At 38.0% G+C, this 20,840-nt stretch overlaps 3 protein-coding genes across 9 annotated transcripts in view; 2 read left to right on the top strand and 1 right to left on the bottom strand.

The window, feature by feature from the left end:
- The window catches only part of LOC100744281 (ankyrin-2), a 36,003-nt gene extending 20,535 nt beyond the window's left edge, over nucleotides 1-15,468 (top strand). For all 7 annotated transcript variants that reach the window (XM_024372363.2, XM_012394030.3, XM_024372362.2 and 4 more), the window contains 3 exons: nucleotides 5,020-6,778; nucleotides 6,815-13,642; nucleotides 14,333-15,468. In XM_024372363.2, the coding sequence (XP_024228131.1) occupies nucleotides 5,020-6,778; nucleotides 6,815-13,628 (8,573 nt within the window). In that variant the 3' untranslated portion in view covers nucleotides 13,629-13,642; nucleotides 14,333-15,468. The remainder of the gene's footprint in view (nucleotides 1-5,019; nucleotides 6,779-6,814; nucleotides 13,643-14,332) is intronic.
- LOC105682077 lies at nucleotides 956-5,003 on the top strand. The gene is made up of 3 exons (XM_012394033.3): nucleotides 956-1,113; nucleotides 1,266-2,407; nucleotides 4,552-5,003. The coding sequence occupies exon 2, from the start codon at nucleotides 1,369-1,371 to the stop codon at nucleotides 2,383-2,385; it is 1,017 nt and encodes a 338-aa protein (XP_012249456.1). The 5' UTR covers nucleotides 956-1,113; nucleotides 1,266-1,368; the 3' UTR covers nucleotides 2,386-2,407; nucleotides 4,552-5,003.
- Nucleotides 15,469-18,108: 2,640 nt separating the features above from the next.
- LOC100744163 (alkylglycerol monooxygenase) overlaps nucleotides 18,109-20,840 on the bottom strand; it is a 5,093-nt gene continuing 2,361 nt past the window's right edge. The window contains exons 5-9 of the mRNA XM_012394095.3: nucleotides 20,042-20,204; nucleotides 19,794-19,945; nucleotides 19,236-19,370; nucleotides 18,624-18,737; nucleotides 18,109-18,529 (exon numbers count right to left, since the gene is read on the bottom strand). Coding sequence (XP_012249518.1) covers nucleotides 18,227-18,529; nucleotides 18,624-18,737; nucleotides 19,236-19,370; nucleotides 19,794-19,945; nucleotides 20,042-20,204 — 867 coding nt within the window. The 3' untranslated portion in view covers nucleotides 18,109-18,226. The remainder of the gene's footprint in view (nucleotides 18,530-18,623; nucleotides 18,738-19,235; nucleotides 19,371-19,793; nucleotides 19,946-20,041; nucleotides 20,205-20,840) is intronic.

Raw genomic sequence — 20,840 nt, 5'->3', positions numbered from 1 at the left:
TATAACGGTATATAAAAATTATAAATCACAGTGAGACGTGGTTTCCAAGACACCAGGTGGTGTCGTCGAATATTCAAATGCAAGGTGCAAAGAAAGGAAATCTATATATGTATATATACAGGGTGGTTGGTAACTGGTGGTACAAGCGGAAAGTGATTCTACGCGAAAAAAGAAGTCGAAAATATAGAATAACAATTTTTCATTCGAGGCTTTGTTTTCGAGAAAATCCACTTTGAATTTTCGCTCGGTACGCGTGCACTTTATCGCGTCTCGTTATAACGGATCTCACTGTACATTTTCGACTTCAAGTTAGTAACTTGCCAAATAAATGCGAGGCTTGGTTTTCGAGAAAATCCACTTTGAATTTTCGCTCGGTACGCGTGCACTTTATCGCGTCTCGTTATAACGGATCTCACTGTACATTTTCGACTTCAAGTTAGTAACTTGCCAAATAAATGGAAGATGACTAGCTTAATCCTTTTTTTTTATTTTTCCATCGAAACAACGATCTACAGTGAAAAAATCCGTTATAATTCACGCGTACCGAGCGAAAATTCAAAGTCGATTTTCTCGAAAACAGGGCCTCGAACGAAAAATTGTTATTCTACATTTTCGACTTCTTTTTTCGCGTAGAATCACCCCCTTACCGCTTGTACCACCAGTTACCAACCACCCTGTATATATCATGTATGTATGTATATGTATATATATGTATATTGAAATACGACAAGGAACTATGTATTTTTAACATGCAAATTGTTTTAACGATCACAAACACATACGACTGCGATAAAATAAACGACGATCGATTTTTATGCTAATTTAGGTGAATTCGCTATTACATCGAAAAAGACAAGTTATTTTCAAAACGATCACGCTCCATACGGTAGCAAAATTCCACTGTAATTCTATTTTTATTTAAGAGGAAAAGTTAATCTGCTTATGGCTCGACCGTTGAGTGAGGCTTCTTTAATTTAATTATGCGTAACAGTATCAACAAACGTTCGACGTAGCTATGACGAACCTTGTTTAGTTTGATTCGAACCACTACTGGAAGCAGTATCTTTAAAACTTATCTTCTTTTGAGTATCACCCTACCACAATTTGACACATGTGAGTTTATCTTACTTAAATCCAGTGTACTTAAATATCTGTTACACTCTTTGATTTTACTTTATTTATCCATAACACACGCCAGTTTTATATTATTCTCGTATTTTTGTTCGTTTTGAGCATTAATTTCCTCTTTCTTTCGCAATTTTCAGTTTCAGGTTTTTTTAAGTTCTTTAGTAATTTGCACTTAAGATCTGCGCGCTAAATCTAAAAAAGACGAAGAAAGAAACTCATTGCCGAGAGTCGCTTCTCGTCATGGAAGAATCAGGCGACAAACAGGAGGAAAATTGCACGTTCGAATCTGCGAACCAGAAGGGACTATCCATCGATAAGATCGTAGCCGGTACAGATTCTTTAGATCCCAATCGAGTCAACGATCGCTCAGAGACGGGGAAAAATGCAGAAAAGACCGTAGAATGTTCGCAGATGGTCGATGGAAACTCGAGTCCTTCGAAATCGAAGGAAAGTGTTACAGGCGCGAAAGTAAAGCGTAAATTGAGATCGACGCGTAGAAAACTGAACGCTATGATTAACAATACGTCGTTACATTTCTCCGATACCGATTCCGAAGGAGAGTTAACGTCCATTAATTCTCAAATCAGATCATTGAGTTATACGGCGGATGAAGAACAAGGACCGATTATCTCTGTAACGTCGGACGACGTGGAGGCCGAAGGCTCCAAGCTTTTGTCACCCGATGATAAAGGCTCGTCTCAGCCGAATAATTTCATCGAAAACCTTACGGACGTTGACGAAATTTATGCCAGCGAGCCAGAAAACGAGCGAAAGGAGGATCGGAATAACCTTAAGGTTGGCAAAACTCCGTGTCAAGGTGATACGGATCTCGAGGATTTCGAAGGCGAAGACGAAGTACACTCGATGATTTACGTAAAACCGAGGTGCGATATATTTTGCGACTATAGCGGAGAAACGATAACGACGAAGGAAGGTGACGGACCGTTTTCCGTAGAAGTGCGAAATAAAATGTATCGGGAAGAAGAACCGCGAAACGGTTTGGGCAGTAGCATGCCGGATATCGTGGTTATGTCGAATACCGACGAGGAAGATATGGATATATCCGAGGAGGAAGATATGCAAGAAGCCTGTTGCAGTCATAAAGAATTGCTCGAAGATTTGGACGTTCTGGCAGCGTCTCAAGTTATTATGAGAAATATCAATAAAATGGAGAACACGTTAACTGTGAAAGATATTGGTGACGACGCGATCAGCGATTGTCATACGGACATCGAAGAAGTCGATCCGAATGAATAAATTAATTCGAAATGCGTGGATGGTAAGGACACGAATATAGAAAATACGCTTTCTAGCGAGAAATATTGTGCTATTTAGACTCTGATGAAAATCTCATATATATTAAATCTAGTTTGACCAATTATGTATCGAATGTATTGCAAGAACGCACTGCATATTGTCCCTTGTGTTATCCACTCTTTGCTCGTTATAATATTGCTATATATGTTATACAATTACGAAACATATACAGTAAATATCATACGACTCGACATCATGTTAAACATAATGTTTATCGAGGAATTCAGAATATTATACGAATTACAATGGATTACTTGTCACTGACCGTGAGGTAGGACTCTTCAAGAAATCGTTGGAATAATCATATCGATTATATACCTTTGTTCGGAGTAGAATCAAATATTATTACATTTTGTCCGACAAATGGACTTATTTCGTAACGCATATTAAATTAAAAATACGGATAATATAAAATTTAAATCAAATGAGAGAATATATGTAGGATTGTGTTAAACTTTCGCTTATATATATTTCGATATCGTTTATAATTATTTAATTACATATATCATGTCTTTCGTTGATTTCTGTAGAACAAAGTAACAAACGGAAACGAGAACTGTTATATTACTTATTAAAATATTCGAAAGTTAATTAATTGTAATTGATCTACGATGAGTTAAATATAGAGTAAAGTCTTATTCCGTATATTTACAAAGTAGCTGCATCATGTAAGCTTACTCTTAATCGTTATTTTTACTTTCGAGCTATAAAAATACGTCTTTTATTATAATGTTGAATATGTTGGTTTAAAAGAAAAGAAGAATGTTGTACTATAAAAAAAAAAAATACTTTAACGTTTCCTTTCTTCGATATTTTAATTTTTGTACGAATCTCGGACTTTAAATATTTTTATACTTTAATCGCACGTCTCGTAAGATAATTTAGAAAATAATCCAACGTTTTAGTGATATACCATGTTTTACGTACACGCTTTGGAAATTTGTTTTTACTTCAGCAATGTAAATATCTTCCTACGATCGCTATCTTTTGAAAATATTAAAACGTTGATTCAATTTCGTCGTTGTAATTACGCATTTGATCATTACTTATACGGTAAACACATACTCGACGACTAGATTTCCAAGTCAAAAAATAACAAAAGTTTTCTGTTGTAAGATTTTCAAAACATCGAATAAATTTGCGAAAATGATATATATGGTGGTGGTTGGTAACTGGTGGTGCAAGCGAAAAGGGGATGATTCTACGCGAAAAAACAAGTCGAAAATATAGAATAACAATTTTTCGTCCGAGGCTTTGTTTTCGAGAAAATCTACTTTGAATTTTCGCTCGGTACGCGTGCTGTACGTTACAACGGATCTCGCTGTAGATCGTTGTCTCGATGGAAAAAATTAAAAAAAAAATTTTTATTCTATATTTTCGACTTCGTTAAAATTTAAAAAATTAAAAATAATTTTTCCATCGAGACAACGATCTACAGCGAGATCCGTTGTAACGTACAGCACGCGTACCGAGCGAAAATTCAAAGTAGATTTTCTCGAAAACAAAGCCTCGGACGAAAAATTGTTATTCTATATTTTCGACTTGTTTTTTCGCGTAGAATCATCCCCTTTTCGCTTGCACCACCAGTTACCAACCACCACCATATATATCATTTTCGCAAATTTATTCGATGCTCGTAGAGAACATATTTTTATAATCTTATACCTATAGAAATGTAATAATTCGGATGAGAAACTAAGATGAATCTGTGCGTATTATTTCAGGTCAGAAAATATCGTAGCATGAACGAGCGATGATTCGTGCCTTTTACTTTCCATAAACTATTCTCATCTTTATCGTGTTCGTAAAATTAACTTACTATGCAAACCTTCTCTTTCTCTTTTGCACCATGCTTTGAGTACAGTTACTATTATTTTTATTTAACGTTTAACCTATTAGCGTAACGTAATTAGGTATAATTAGAAATTTGGCTCGATTCACGCGAGCTTCGTTCGGAAAACGAGCATTAACGAAAAAAGTCATCGTGATAATATAAAAATACGAATCACGCTTACACGCGCGTTACAAGAATCTATAGATAGAAAATATTTCTGCTCGATTGTTATCACTTAGTATTAACGCAATCTTCTGTACTTATAATTGCAGACAAAACTGCCGTCCTCGACATTATCATAGACAACCGTATGGGATATTAATTTTAAGTCTCGAAGGATACCAATATCCACGGATATTGATAGACAAAAGCAATTATAGTTTATAAAGGGATTTAGAGTTATATGCATATCAATGTTTATGTACTGTTATGTGCATGTTACAAGTTTAATGAAATTAACGATACCTCGGTGACGAAACTTATTTTTGAAATTGTATTTCTTTTTAAGAAGAAATTGTTATATGTACAGTAAACAGAGTTTACGATAGTGTTGTGTCTAATAACGTTCTAAAAAGAATGCTATAAAGTATAAAAATCGTGTTTACTCGTTATGTTTGTGAAAGTTTGATCGTGTAATCCTTTAAGAGTTATATGCGAAACTGTAAATATACGCAATGTATTTCGTGCATATGTATTTACCTAATAAAAAGTAATGTGAGCATAATTCTTGGTTGTTCTAGATGCTGTTACTATCCACGAATTCCTTGCGCAAAAAGCGGCTTGTTCCTTAGAATCTGTAGATGCTAGTTATCCCAGTAAAGTAGTCGGACAAGAGCAAGACTTGTCGCCCAGTGTCGAGAGACAAACCTATTCAGAGAAGAGAAAATTCTGGGAGGATATTTCAAGGAAACGCGAAAGTTATCAACGATCGGAGTCGGAAATGTCGAGAACGTCGCAGTTAACGATAAACGAAAGCGACAGTGAGTATATACATAATATTACCACAGAGGACACGGCGGATATCGTCCAGCAGATGGACAAGTCCGAAACGTTGGAAGATTTGAACGTACCTGATATTTCCGAGTGCTCGGTGGCGGAGAAGGCTCAGTATTTCGAGGAACAGATACAGAAAGAAACCACGAAAATTCCACCCAAGTTGCTTCAACAAGACTCGTTAAAGTCCGACAAAGAGAAGCTAACGAAAACTAAGATGAGCGACAAAGAAAAGCTGGACAAAGATGAGAAGTACGTGACCGAATTGAAGCAAGTTACGAAGACGGAAGAAAGGAGAGAAATCGTTACCTTGGAAAGGGAAGAGCGGAAAGAGGTGGAAAGGAAGGAGACGAAAGAAACGATGAAATTGTCTTCTGAAGATGAGAAAGAAAAAGACGAGAGTAAACCGACTTACGTGGATGTAAGTGCTAAAATAGAATTAGCCAAAGCGAAACTCGATGAAACGACTGAAAAGGGAGAAAGGAAGGAGGATGTGGAAAAGACGGATGCCGTGCTTTCTATGCAACCTCTAGAAATAAAGGATAAGCATGTAGAAAGGAAAGAGCATGTCGAGAAAGAGGCGGAGCCATCGATGCCGACCGAAGAAAAATCACTCGACACGACGCAGAAGACGGAAGAAAGTGGCGCGATGGTGGAAGATCAATTAGTTGAGTTAAAAGTTGAACGTGTTACGAAGCAGGAAGATAGAGCAATTGTTATCGCCGAAGTACCTGTACAAGATATCGTAAAGGATGTAAAGGTAGAAAGAGAAGATACAAAACGGTCAATTATGGAATTAAGCGCGAAAGAAACGAAGGATGTAGAGGAGAGACATAAGGATGTTGCGGAGTCTGTGGAAGCAAGTATGCCGCAGGAAAGCATAAAGGAAAGAGTAGAAGTAAAGGAGAAGGTGGAAGAACCAAGGCTGGAATTAACGACAAAGGAAGAAGATATAAGAGAGAGGGTGGAGACGAGTACGGAAGGAGAGAGGATGAAAGAAAGTATAGAGGAGGAACGAAAGGAAAAGCGAGAAATTGTTAGCGAGGTAATTTTGCAAGAAAGTGTCGACCAGAGTCTAAAACGACAGAAACGAGAAGAGCAGGAGGACACGATCGCGGAGGTAACTGTAAAGGAAGACGATACGAAAGAAAAGGAAGAATACAAAGAAGAAGCGATTGAAGAACAAGAGGAAGCTATCGCAAAGGTAGCTGCAGAGAAAGAGAGTACAAAGGAGAAGATGGAATACAAAGAAGAAGCAGTGGAGGAAGAAGAGGTCGCGGAAGTAACTGCGAAGGAAGAGAGTACGAAAGAGAAGAAGGAAGATAAGCAAGAAGCGACGAAGAAAGTCAGCGTAGAAATAGGTGGCGAGGAAAAAGAAAAGGATATCGAGAAGAAAGAAACGGAAGAAGAGAAAATAACCGACGCGCGAGAAAAAGAGGAGGAATTGCAGGTGATAACAGAAGCTCCGGTGGAGAGAAAGTTACAACGCGAGGTAATCACGGAAAGGGAGACGGAAAGGGAGACGGAAAGGGAGACGGAAAGGGAGACGAAAAGGGAAGAGGCGCAAGACGAGGTTGTCGAACACGTAGAAAAACAGGAGAAGGAAAGTGAAAAAGTTGTTACGGATGTAATCGTGCGGGAAAGAGTTAGAACGCCGGAGATAAAAGAGGAAGACGTTGTTAGAGAGAAATCGACTGGAAGACGCATTATAACGGAGGAAACTACCATTATCTACAAGGTGCAGAAAGATGGCACTCTGGTTCAAGAGCAGGTGTTAAAATCGGTTCAAGTAGAAGGAGGAAGCGAGGCTTTAGCCGCCGCGCTAGTTCAACTTCCCGAGAGTAAGATCGAAACGAAAAGTGTCTACGAAGTGGAATCTACGAGCGAAGTTACACCGGAGATTACGTTTACAAGCGATATCAGAAAAGAGATGCAAAAATTGCTGGAAGGTGAAAGAGCGACGGAAATCGAAGTCAAAGATAAGACGAAGAAGGAGATAACGTCGATCGAAGAAGAAAAATCGGAGAAAGCATCTCCTGTGGCGATCTCATCGATCCAAGAGGTCGAAGACGGAGAAATCAAAGGAAAGAGAGAAGAATCGAGAAAAGAGGAGAAAGAAGAGATTACGCTCGATAAGAAGACGGTAACCGAGATGGAAACGAAGCACGTTAGGAAAGAATTCGAGTCGCGTATTCCCGTTTCAACGGCAAAGATAGATAAGGACAAAATGCAAAAGGAAACGAAACCGAAGAGTATAACGGAACTAAAACAGATTCCGAGTAAACTCGAGAGCGACAAGGAATTAAGCACGGAGGAACAAGAAATTTCGCCGACAACTAAGAAGAAAGAGTTCGAATCTCGAATTCCCAAACGTGTTATAGATATCAAGCCAACATCGGATAAAGCTGGAAAGAAGGACACGCATGTTAGAAAAGAAAGCGAATCGTACACGATAACGGAAAAAAAATCGAGCGAAGAGGTGACTTCAAAATTGGAAGAGCACCTAACCACGAAGAGCGAAACACAAACGTTTTCCAAATCGTTCGTCGATCCGCAAGAAGCTTTCAAAATGTTCGAGGACATGGAAAGCGCAAAGAGCGAATTCGCCACCGTCACTTCGAAGATCGATCATAAAACTTCCACTACGACGGAAAAGAAGGAAGTGGTGTCGTCGGAGATTTCCAACGGTAGGGACAAAGTAATCACGCTGGAGGAGAAGGAACGCGTGGAGAGGAAGAAATCGTCGGAGTCGCGATTGAAAAAAGAATCGCCGACCGAGACGTTGGAGGAGAAGAAAAGCAAACACGAGGAATTAGATAAAACGGCGATTCAAAAGTTGTCGATGAATTTGACGGATACGCAAGAAATAATAGACGCAGCTGCCTCCGAATCGAGAACCGAAACGAAGAAGGAAGAGACGTTGAAAAAGTTATCCGACAAGGAGGGAGTTATGACTCGCGAGGCGGGTAGTAGCCTGTTAAGAGAAAGCGATGCCGACGTAGCCATTCGGATAAAGAAAGATATCGGTGGAAAAAGGGACGATGAGAAGGATGAGGTGAAAACGGTAGAAGGGAAACCGGCGACGGAGAGGATATCTAAACCAGTTGCGGATTCGGATCACATCGAAACGCTCGCGCAAGGAGAATCGCGCAAAGAAAGCAAAGAAAGTTTCGACGTTATTCAATTCGTTCCGAGCGAGAGGAGGAAAACGGAGGAGGAAGACTTATCGAAGAAGGAAGAAGAAGCGAGCGAAGCAATGGAAGAAGAAGTAACAACACCGGGAGAAAGTTTAGAGGAAAAGCAACGGCTAAAGTTTAAAGAGATCGAGGCACGTACCATAGCGGAGACTTTGATTCAATCGATCGAAAGGGAAATCGAAGCAAAATCGGCGGAGGATTTGAAAGCAGAACTACTTGGCAAAGGATATCTGGAGCAAATTATAAGCGAAAGCGTTGAAACGGATCACGAAAAACTGGCTGACGATTTGACGCGCAAGTTCGAAAGTATCATGAGGAAAACGATGGACAAGCAAGCGGCACAAATGAAAATCGACGAAAGTTTAATGGAATCGCCGAGACTGAGGTCGTCGATACAGGAAGAATCCCTGGACAAAAGTTCTACGAGAGACAGTATAAGCGTCAGCGAAGATATAACTAAAGACGAGGAATCGTCTCCGCAGGAAAAGGAAGAAAGTTTTCCTCTTTCGTCGTCCCAGGCTAAACTGCAAGACAGAGACATTACGATGAGCCCTAGCAGCATATCGGAGCAAATAGATTTCGAAGAAACCATCGACGTCGATACGAACGAATTGGAAAGCGTGTCGAAACCAACCTCGAGTGCACAATCTGAGAAACAACGATTCAGCAAGTCGAGCAGTCAAGTGGAATTGCAAAGAGATTTCCAGAGTGACGTTAGTTTGCCTCGGGATAAGATCGTATCGGAGATTTCAGGTGCCAGAGTTCTGGAAATTCTCGAACCTGGCGTAGACAGTCAATCCAGGGAAGATTCGGTTGACGTGCCTTCTTTGGAAATGGACGAACATAAAATATCCGAGCAGACAAGTAGGGGAATTCCGTCGTTGCACGAGAGTGCCGAAATGGATTCGTTCGATAAGATGGATCAAGAACGGGATATAACGATAAGTCCTAGTACCGTATCCGAGGATACCAATATAGATTATTCCTTGGTACAGGAGTCTTCTCAGCCTATACCGATGCAGAAGGATCTGCCGACGATCAGTACGAGAAGAGCAGACAGCTTCGAAATCGAAAGTCCTCCACTGGTCTCCCCGAAACCGAAAGTTCGCGGACTTGAAATTAAACCCGTCGATTGGATGATCGGTGACGAGAAAATTGAGATATCAGAAACGCTGCAACCGTCTCAGATTTTCAACCAGGAGTTAGAAGCTTACGAATCGATGAAGAAGAAGGAACGATTATCCTCGTTGGATGGATCGACGGATCACGAACAAGAATCCGGTACTAAATCTTCGGAAGAGATCAGCGTGATAGAATCGACGAAAGAGACGGTCGCGGACAACGGTCGCGATAAAAGTACGGCTTCCTCGGTCGGTGAGACGAAATTAACGGCGATTCCTGTCAGCGAACAAGATTTTGAAAGCGAACTGGTGGAAAACAAATTGGACGTTAGTTGTCAGGAGTTGGTAGACACGTTACAACGAGAATACGACGCGAAGACGCCTATCAAAGAGTACATCGAGAGTATTCAACGAGAAATATCTAGCGAACGAATCGCGGAAGCGATGGAAGAGCGAGAGGTTTTACAAGCGGACGAGTCCGCTTCGCAAGAACGTCCCGAGGTTCTACCTGCAACTACGACAGAGAAATCTTTGGAGGAAGAAACTCGAGAGGAAACGATGAAAGAGGACGCGTCTTCGGTCAGCGAAACTTCTAAACGCGAGGAAATCCTTTCAAAGTCGGGAATCGAACTGAAATTGGAAAAAACAACGACGAGATCGTTAAAGGAGAGCGAGAAACCCGCGGAAGAAGTATGGCAAGAAACGACAGACTCTGAGAAACCAGTACGCGTGGATGACGTGTTAAAGGAATGGACGGAAGCTTATTTGTCGAAAATGAAACCCTTAGGCGACGACTATAAAAGGCATATGGAGAAAGCTACGGAGAAACACGATAAGCCTGGAAGATCCACGACAGTTCCTTCCGACACTTGTGCCTTTAAAATAAAAAAAGACGATCTCCCTAGCGTTGATTTAAGCGCACGATACGCTATAACCGTTCTAGATCAGGTAGTTAAAAAAGAAATAGCCGAAGTGAAAGAATCTTTAGAAGCAGCGAAACAAGACCTGATAGAGGAATTAAGCGAAAATAGCGAAACTGTGATTCAAATTAAAGATTCCCCTTCGGAGTTCCGATTTAAATTACAACCCGAATCCATTCCGAACGATTTACCATTTTTATACACACCGTCGTTCCCTGAACAACAGCCGCACGAATCGGATACCGAAGCTGTAAAGAGCGAATCTCCTATCGATAAGTCGATGCCGTACGAAACAAAAGATAGTACAGAAAGTAAAATGGAATTGGAAGAATCCACTTCTAGCAGTATCGAAGAACCGGTACGTCTACGAGGAGACACACCTGTGATCAAAACCGAAAAGTCTGACGTAGAGACTGCTGCGATAACCGTCCACGAAGATACGAAAGACGACGAAGAGGAACATCCTAGTCCTGTACCTGCTAGCAGATCAGGCTCGGACATTGACAATAAAGACGAAAGTTCTTCTTTGGCTTTGCCACGACCGGTACTCAGAAGACGACAGAAACCCGGTAGAAGTTCTAAACGCGTGGCATCTGACAGCGACGCGGATCTTGGTTCTAGTTCCGGCGAGAGTAGCAATTACCAATCTTGCGATTACGAGATCGGTAGCGGCAGCCGACCTAGTTCTTCCGACGTAGAGGCTTTGCAATCCTGTGGCGTACCTTCTGCGACGGCTTCGGAATACGAAACCGCGATGATGTCTATCGAGCATTCTTCCTCTTCGAAACCAACCTCTCAGGAGTACCATACAGCAGCCACCACGATGAGCTCGCGCGAGTCTATGAAATCTCTGACGTCTTTGAGTTCCGGTCACCTCGGTAGCATCGACAGTACCAGCGAATTGTCGGAAACGTTGGTGCCTTCCGAAACTGACGCGGAGAAAGAAGAAGTGGAAGAACGTCTCGACGGTGCTCTGGAGGAAGAACACACCGAACAGTCGGATTCTTCGGGCAGCGATATACCGATCGACGAACCGATAGACAACATCTACAGCAGTATACCTTGCCGTATGAAGCGATCTTCCGAAATGATTTTCCCACAGGTCCTCGATAACGCTGCTCTCGAGGTTGAGTCCACGGAGGAACTGACGACGAAAGACGCCAAGGGAATTGATTTCGCTACTTCTACCTTGACCGCGATACCCGGTACTCTTCGATCTGTAGATATAATGACATCACGGGTTTCCGAACACGGTGTACAGAGCGTATGCACCCAGGTGATTTCGACTCAAACCACGTCCGAGACCGAATCATCCTTCGAAAAGGTGGAGAGCGAAACTTTTGACGCGGCAACGGCCGAAAAGGACACGGAGGAAGTAACGTTGGACGTACCGACGACGACCGAGTCCGAGCTCTTAGAGCAAAGATACGTTGCGGCAGGAGTATCCAGCGAGAGTCCTGAAATGTCCATGCAGACGTCCACGCCATCGATAATACAGCAGACGAGTATGTCGACGTCGTCAACATCGGGCGTGTCCATCGATACGGTCGTAGGAAAGGAGAAATCGGACCGTCATTCGCCGGATAGCGATTCTTTCGAGATGGTCGACAAGCCTGATATCATCGACGACTTTGTAGTTATAGAGGAAGTCGGCAAAGAGGCCGAAGAATACGATTCCGAAGGTAAAAGTATACGTATTAGTTCCATACCGCAAGCGAGTAGCAAACAGTACGATCGAGATCTTGAGAACCTTATAACCGAAAACAAACAGGATTCGCAAGTGTCGACCAGTCAAACGTCGAAAAATAACGAATTATTCGATTTCGAGTCGGAAGAAAGTCCACCGCAAGTCTCAAACGACGATCAGTATTCGCAGTCGTATTCGGACGAGGAGCAATACGAAGGAGGGAAGAAATGGATAGAAATGCAATTTCATGCGGATCCCCGAGTCTACGATATCGAGTACGATCGAGGCCCTCTAGAAGATATCAAAGAGGAGGAAATTACCGACTTTGAAGCTGGCAGTAGTAGATTTGGAAGTTTAGGTAGCCATAAAGAATCGATAGGAAGCGTGGGTAGTATGCGCGGTAGCTTTGGAAGCACACCCGATTACGATGTCTTAACGGGTAAAAAGTATTTCACTAGACCATCCGATCACGATAACGTATCGTTGAGCTCGTTGCAAGAATTCGAAAACTTGGAGAGCGCCGTCGCTGCCGAAAATTCGAGGAGATTACAATGCGGTTCGCACGATTCCGTTAATAACGGTAGTCTTCCAAGAAGGTACATGACTAGCCGATCCGGTCACGGTGACGATATCTCACTGTCCTCGTTGAAGGATTTCGAAGGATTGGAAAAAGCGTGCAGGGAAGCGCACTTGATCGAATTGCGCGCCAGAGAGGAAGAGGACTTGCTGGAACACGAAAGTCCCGAGAACAAGTACAAATTGGAAAGTCTACCGCGAACGAGGATCGACACGAGTACGGCTGGCTCGTTCAACGCGAGCACGTCGGGATCCGATGATTACGAGAAGAGAATAAAAGAGATCGACGAGATCATACGAATAGCTCAGTCGAACGTGGAGAAATTTGATCGGCAGGATGATACGACGGAGGACATTTCGCAAATCGAAATTACGGACGTTGAGAAAATCGGAACTCAAGTTGGTGTGCAATCGATCTCGAAACCGGAGGAACCGGAAACTGTACTGCCTCTCCAAAGGGAGAGCAACGTTATGGAAACGAGTACGGATTCTCTCGAGCTGGAAGATAATATGGATAAAAAGCATCATCCGTTGTGTCGAAGCTCCGATTCGTTAGAAATGAAAACCACGCTAGACTTTCCTTCGTTGAGTTCCGACTCGTTGAACAACGTGCGAGATGCGAAGGAGATGCAATCGGACGTAGCCGAACATGCAAGCAGCGTTAGGCGTATTTCTTCGGATTCTCTAGATATGCCTCTGTTGGAACCACAAGATGCTGAAAGTCGCGAGAGGCCAAGCAACGAGGACGATCATTCGGATGGCGTCACGTCGGACAATTCTCTAGAGCAAAGGTCAGAAACGGTGGACACGGATAAAAGTGATAAAATGAGGACAACACCAAGCACTAATACATAGGAATATTTTCGTAGGTACGTATCGTATGAAAAGATTATGTTCGACAACGTAGTTACCGACCTTATGGTTCTACCGTAGTCATCGTAGCGTGTACTACCCTTAAGCCCTTTGCTTTCTGTCATCGCCGATAAAATTGCGTGAATTCTAATTCTTTGCGCGGTAGTAACATAAATGTACAACTAATTGGTTCAAGAATAAAAAGTACACGAATGATTTCTATTCGTTCGCTTGGTTCCCTTAAACTTCATTGTCGCGTTATAGTGGCCAATTTCGTACGATTATTCGAACGACTAATTATTATCGAAGAATCGCTTCGAAAAATTCGAACGCTTGTTTTTTAGGAATTTTCAAGAACGGTCTTCGGAAATATGCATTGTCCGAGCGGATATTCGTAACGAGTGATTTTAATATCCGAACACTGTGAAACGTTTACTTTGATGCATATAATTCTTTCGAACAGTAGCTCGATACAACCTGTTCTTTTTTTTTTTTTTTTTATATTTCGCATATCATTCGAAGACTCGTTTTTTCCTATGCAAAGAGATACGATCGTTTTCAATAGCATTCAACTACGCTTCTTACGGACGATCTGTAATGAAAAGTATTTGAGAAAATTTGTCTTTCCATCGTAGCATATCTATATCCATAGATGTTGCTCATTACGTATCGTGCGCTTGAATATTAAACTCGTTATCTCGTTACAGATAGTGGACCATCGAAGTGAATTTGTTACAACATTGGTTCTTAAGGCTACAACGATGTATTATCGAGCCAGTTCAAATGCTTTACGTATACAGCATAATATGGAAAATGATGTACTAAAGAAATACTTGCGCGCTGTGCATATGCAAGATATTAATGCATTTACCTTTATTTTATGCCATGTTTTATAAGAATACGTAAATTGTTTTACGATGCTTAAGTCGAATAGTTATGATCTTTAAAATATAGGATTGTTATGAAAATGAGATAGGAATACGAATGACGCTTACTTATTTCGTATTAAATCCGTACTAGAATGTAATTGCTTTCCATTTACTTGTTTAAATAATTACGAATATCTTGCTTCGTTGTTCACGTTTGTTTGTAGCGATTAAGTTTATATCGCAAAATTGTACTTTTAAATGTTATTCATATTGTCCTACTTGTATGATAATACTATTTACATAAAGTGTCATGTTTTGTAAATTTTCGATTATAACGTGTCTTTGTGACTACGCTTTCTTAAGGTGTTGACAGTTACGAACACTTTATATTGCATACTGATTTTCAAGAAACGTTTACGAGCTCTAATACTCGTTAATCTTAATTGCAAGTGTTCACGAAAGAACAAATATATTAATTAAATAGAAAATTTTATATACGAACCGTAATATTTAAGGTTTTAGGAGAAAACTATCGAGAGAATGCATTCTCTACGTAATATACGATGCATATGTGCAAATGTTGTAGACATTTTTTGTATGCGAAATTTTAAACAATTACGAAATTTTGCTTTCGTCTATTTGCCGACGATAAATTTCATGTATTTTATCGGTCATGCGAATTTTACGTTACGACAAAATTTTAACGATGTCTTTCATTTGTCTTCATAATCTGTTTCTTTCTTCATCGATGAAAATATAAATCTATATGAACCAAATAATATCATCATTTATTGAAACCCCAATATTCATCGCAATTGATAGTTGCTTGGATAACATACTTGATAGAACTTCGATTATAATAGAGCAATAACTTCGTCTATACGTAAGGTAATTAATAAACGCAAAGTCATACGCGCAACTAACAAAATATTGTAAAATAAAATGAAGAAAACAATGAAGAAATACAAGATACATTCAACATTCACGAAGGCCTTTTTTCGGTAGTTCCTTGCATCCTTTATTTAAAAATAAATCATCGCTCTTAGAAGCGTTCGTACATCTTCTCTCGCCTGTCTCACACGCTACATACATACATATGTTTCTGTATTTTCTGTAAGTATGCCTATGAATATGTTCTCGATTTTAAAGAGCTTTAACAAAAACTGATTGATAGCTAAAAAGTGAAACGAAATAAAAAAGCAAAATAATGGAATTAACTTACTTGCCTCTGAAATTCTACATCGTTTCTTTATCCATTGCACGATAAATATTTACGATTATAAATAAATTCATAACGATATCTGTTGCATGTGATTGTCAAAAAAAAAAAAAAGAAAAACAAAAACATAAATTTGAAATTTATAAAATTTTAAGAATATACTTTTTAATTTTGTTATATAACATTGGCAAGTCATTTTGTTGTATCATTTAGGAAAGGAATAAGAGAAACTATTTGAGAACTAATTGTATTAAACATAGAAATTATGCAAACTATTGTACGGTTGGAACGTTTAGACCCAAATGGGATATTTCTACTGTAGAATAGTATCACAGGATAATACTACTTACATTAACTTACTAATAATAGCTATAGTTTCATTACTAAACGATTAATGGCTTTATTATTTTTATCAGTCGCTGACTTGATTTCTAAATATAATTTTTATCCATATTAGTTTCGGCAGAAATCTATCGTTACACAATTCATATATTTATTTCCTTAATCATGATTCATAACTTGATGTCGATACTCTTTAGCCTGACGTATTCGTTTATGGTATACACCGACGTATCGAGAGTGCACAATACCAAAGATAATGATAAAAATCAGAAGACTGTCAATATTTATGTTCCTCAGAGATTATTCGTGCGATTGTATGTGTGTTACGCTATTTCATCGTTTCTTTAAATGATGTATCAAAGTTCGTTAACTTCGAGCGTCTTCTGTAGTGAGTAAGTATCAAATGTTCTAGCAAACAGAGTGAATTATGAACTTTGTTCGATTCTCACATTGTTTTACCTAACATGAACATAAATATCAATTAAAAGATGTGATTTTTTATACTTAGGATCGTTTGAAAACCATACGATTTTTAGGTAATTGAATGTATTTCTAACATTTTTGTAACTCGAAATCTTGTAATTTCGTAAAAAATAAACATAACAAAAATTATAATCTATCCTACTTGAAATCGTATAATCCCATTTACCTAATCGCAAGTAGATTCGCTCTACTTTTAAATATATACAGCAGATATATTTTGAATCATCCTGTCTGGTTTAGTTTTTCGCACGCGTAAAGAAAAAGTACAGTACTCTTTAACTTTTACATATTTTCTAACTTTCAAATTGATTTTGCACGAAAAGGGAACGATGATTACTATAAATTCGCAAAATCCTGTAACTTCTTCTCTGTAACATCCTGTACAATACTTGCATATACCTAAGTAAGCGTATAAAACTATTTATAAATTTTATCTACGGAACAATCTGCTGCAAGGCATATATTCGAGTTAACAATGCCGTTTAAACGCTTCACATCCCGCATTCTAAACGTACTTTGAACAACGGCTATCTAAACCTGTTGCACATGTAAAAGAAGGAATAATTCAGGAATTTTAGAGCTTCCAATGTTTCAATCCAATCGAATGCTTTGTCATAAAATTTCGTATAAGAAATATTTGGTAATTATTTATAAAGGGACCCACCTCTCCGATTTCGATGATTTTTTAATGTGTTGTAGAAATTAACATTTTGAGCATTATCCATTCGCATTATAAACAAAAGATAAGAGCTAGGTTTAGATTGGTTTTTGTATTTGTTGGTTCGGTTGTTGTACTCGCCTGTCTCAAGGCTACCGGCAATACTCACGCGTACACCGCCACAGATGCACAATTACACGCACAATTACACACGCGATTCACTGCAGCGGTACCGACAATCTTTTTGCCAATGTATATTTCAGAAACTAAGGCCGAGTGGGGGTTACACGCATAGGGAAAAGTTGTTCAAAATGTCGATATCTGAAACATATTCGGAAATCATCGAAATCGACGAGCTGCTTTGTTAATAATTGCCAAATGTTTTCATTATGCAATGACGAAACAAGTACATTGAGTGTAAAAAAAGTTCTATTTTTTTGTGGTTTCAATAGAATTCAAGGAACCAAGGGAAGCTGTTTGAAATAAAATCGCAATGGATCGAAGATTTAAAGGAGATCAATGACGTAAGTTCAGGTAGAAAACTGATTATTATAATATTATTATTATTATATATTATTATATATATTATTATATATAACAACAGTATATATATGGTAGTATATACATGATATTTTTGATTACTATATTAATCGTATTCAAAAAGTTATGTTATTTTCTTATTGCTCGTAGAATAATTTATTCGACATTTTTATGAAACGAGCATATAATACTCTGAAATGAACGAATACCGAATACAAAAGACATTTCATTATCTATATACTTCTATATTAATTGTGAAAAAGTTTTGTACAATTGCGAATATGCCTATGTACAGGATATAGCTAATTTTTTATTCAAACGAGGATAACTATGGATAAACCCTCACGGTCATATCAATAAATACTTAATTTCTATATTCCACTATATTTATTGTTTGTGAAATGTGTACAACAATGATATCGAATAATGTATTATTTATCACATAAATATCAATGAGACAGAATAATCGTATATAGTGTAAATACAGAATTTATGTGTAAATATTTTCATCATGCTCCGTAACATTAGTTTGATTCCTATATCTTGTTACGGTTATAAAATTTGATTTTACTGTATGGAGAAAATGTAAAATCCAAATGCAAAACGAAATTACATATATATAATAGATATATAAATTTATGGAACAATATATTTTGGAGAAACTTAAATAAATAAGGCATCGAATGAATTCCAAAATTCCAGCATATTTTGATTTATCAAATAACAAACCAATAGTGGTAAGAGCAAGCAAATTATTAATAACGATAAATCCTGATGATATGGTCCTTAAATCCTATATAGAAAAGTATTTAATATTTGAAAAATAGACAAGTACAACGTTTGAGCATATAAAGAAACAAAGATATTTAAATTATTACGATGCTCACCTGTGTTTCCTCGTATATTTGAAGATGATGATAAACAACTAGGCAAAAGTGTATAATTACGTAAATGTTTTGCCACTGCGGTATATAATTATCATATTTAATCCTAGATGTAACCTATTGGAAATAACGACAATGATATTATTACCATAAACGTGCTTTGAAATAAATGTATTTATGGTTATGAGATTCAGTGATCGTGTGGTGAAGAATACCCATAGTAAAACCAAACCGGTTTATGTGGTCTTGTTGGTGATTCAAACTAGTACCTGTGCCATATCGGCATTTGCTGTTATATGCCAATTACATAAATCCATTAGTATTCTTAAAAGCGAATTATATATTCGTAAATATTATTTAATGATGCGTCCGAACGTTTGCAGCGAGCTCATTTTACTTTCATACAAGTACTTTCATACAATCTAATTCTCTTTCTATCGGTTGAATTATTTATAAAATATTGTTGGTAATCAGAAAATAATGCAGTGTACAACAGGAGATAGTACATTTTTCAAATACATTTGTGAGTCGATTCTAATAATAACAGTAACGATATGTAATACCGATGATAATGTAGTCGCAACAACATAAAAGTGTATAAAATATAAAACTTACATTAATTTTATATTTATCCAGACCTAAGCGAGGAATACCTGGGAACCAACTAGGACCTTTCCAGATAACACCTAACTTGTCCATAAAAGTTGACATCCGTGTAATCTTTTTAAATAATTCTGCAGTGTAAAATGTCTATAACAATTCAAAATTATTATATTTTATATTAACAAATGAAATCGTTATGCTATATACGAATGTGTTACATATACTGGACCAAATATATCTGAACGTATATCGAACAAACATGCATTGCTATAAACAACATGGATTAGTATATTAGAGGCAAAATTATTGTAAATTACACATAAGCATAAATAATTTAATTTGTAATTTTCATGTCGGTGCAATTGAAAATATTCGATATACAAATTAATCTATAAATGAACGAATCAAAGTATGGATTACTACAGTTCATTAAAATGTAGATTAGCTCTGAAATCATGTCAACCGAACGCATATTTACATAACTGATTATATAACAGAATGTAACAGAATGATCGTTCGTTTCATTAACGGTTAAACAAAGAGACATGGTCTAAACAAATATGACCTTACCTGTAAATACAGGGGATTAAAAGATTGAGCACTAACAACTAAGCCATAAATTATCTCTTCCTTTTCCTTTTCTCGCACGAATGTTCCAAATAATTTATCCCATATGATGAGAACGCCGCCGTAATTTTTGTCCAGGCAATATAAGTTGCAACCTATCCACGATATATAATAATTATAATTGATAATAATCGTAATAATGATTATTAACAATAACATTTAATATAATATAAAACCCATCTGTCTTTTACCATGATGTACACGATGATGTTTTGGTGTGTTGAATATTAACTCGAACGGTCCAAGATCATCAATAACAGTCGTGTGAATCCATAATTGATAAATTAAATTAAATTGATTATGTACGATGAAATGCGATGGCGGTATAAATAATGCAAGAGGTAAATATAACATCTGTAAACAGATTACACACATGTATCTCTATAATATAGCGTGGAATAACATTTTTGTACATTTGCACAATTGCACATTTGCATATTGTATATATATACACGATATTTTATCTTTAGAGAAAGTTTATGCTATAACGTTATAACGTTTATGCAAGATTATTTATTTACAATTACAAAATTACGTCATATCGATAGAACATGTTTTAGATATTTCAGGAAGATGTGACTTACAAAGATGTGATCAACAGCAAAATTAAAGCATCGCGAAATCTTCGTTGAATATATTTTCATCTCCTGAACAAAAATCGTACGTTAATCTGTCTAGGACCAATTCGAAGAATCAAGCCTCTAGTAACCTCAACATTGTTGAGAATAAATTGATTTTAAGGGAAATACTACAACTTTTCACTTTTCGATCTTCGCATTTACAGCGATTTGAGTCACGAAAATAATTGTTCGATTTCCGAAGGCACATTTAGTTCCGTAAAATCGTTGAGAAAAACAGTATCTTGACTTGTCCATCCTGCTGACTAGTGTAAAAGTGTCTACAACGATATAAGCGATATAAATGGCAAAATACATTTAACGAAAGTAAATTCGCTTTGCTTGTGTTTTTTTTTTTTTTTTTTTTTTTTTT

Source organism: Bombus impatiens, unplaced genomic scaffold (genome assembly GCF_000188095.3).
Source record: "Bombus impatiens unplaced genomic scaffold, BIMP_2.2 scf_0064, whole genome shotgun sequence".
Classification (NCBI taxonomy): Eukaryota; Metazoa; Arthropoda; class Insecta; order Hymenoptera; family Apidae; genus Bombus; species Bombus impatiens.
Note: the sequence above shows the minus strand (reverse complement) of the source record. Positions and strands in the feature narration are given on the sequence as shown.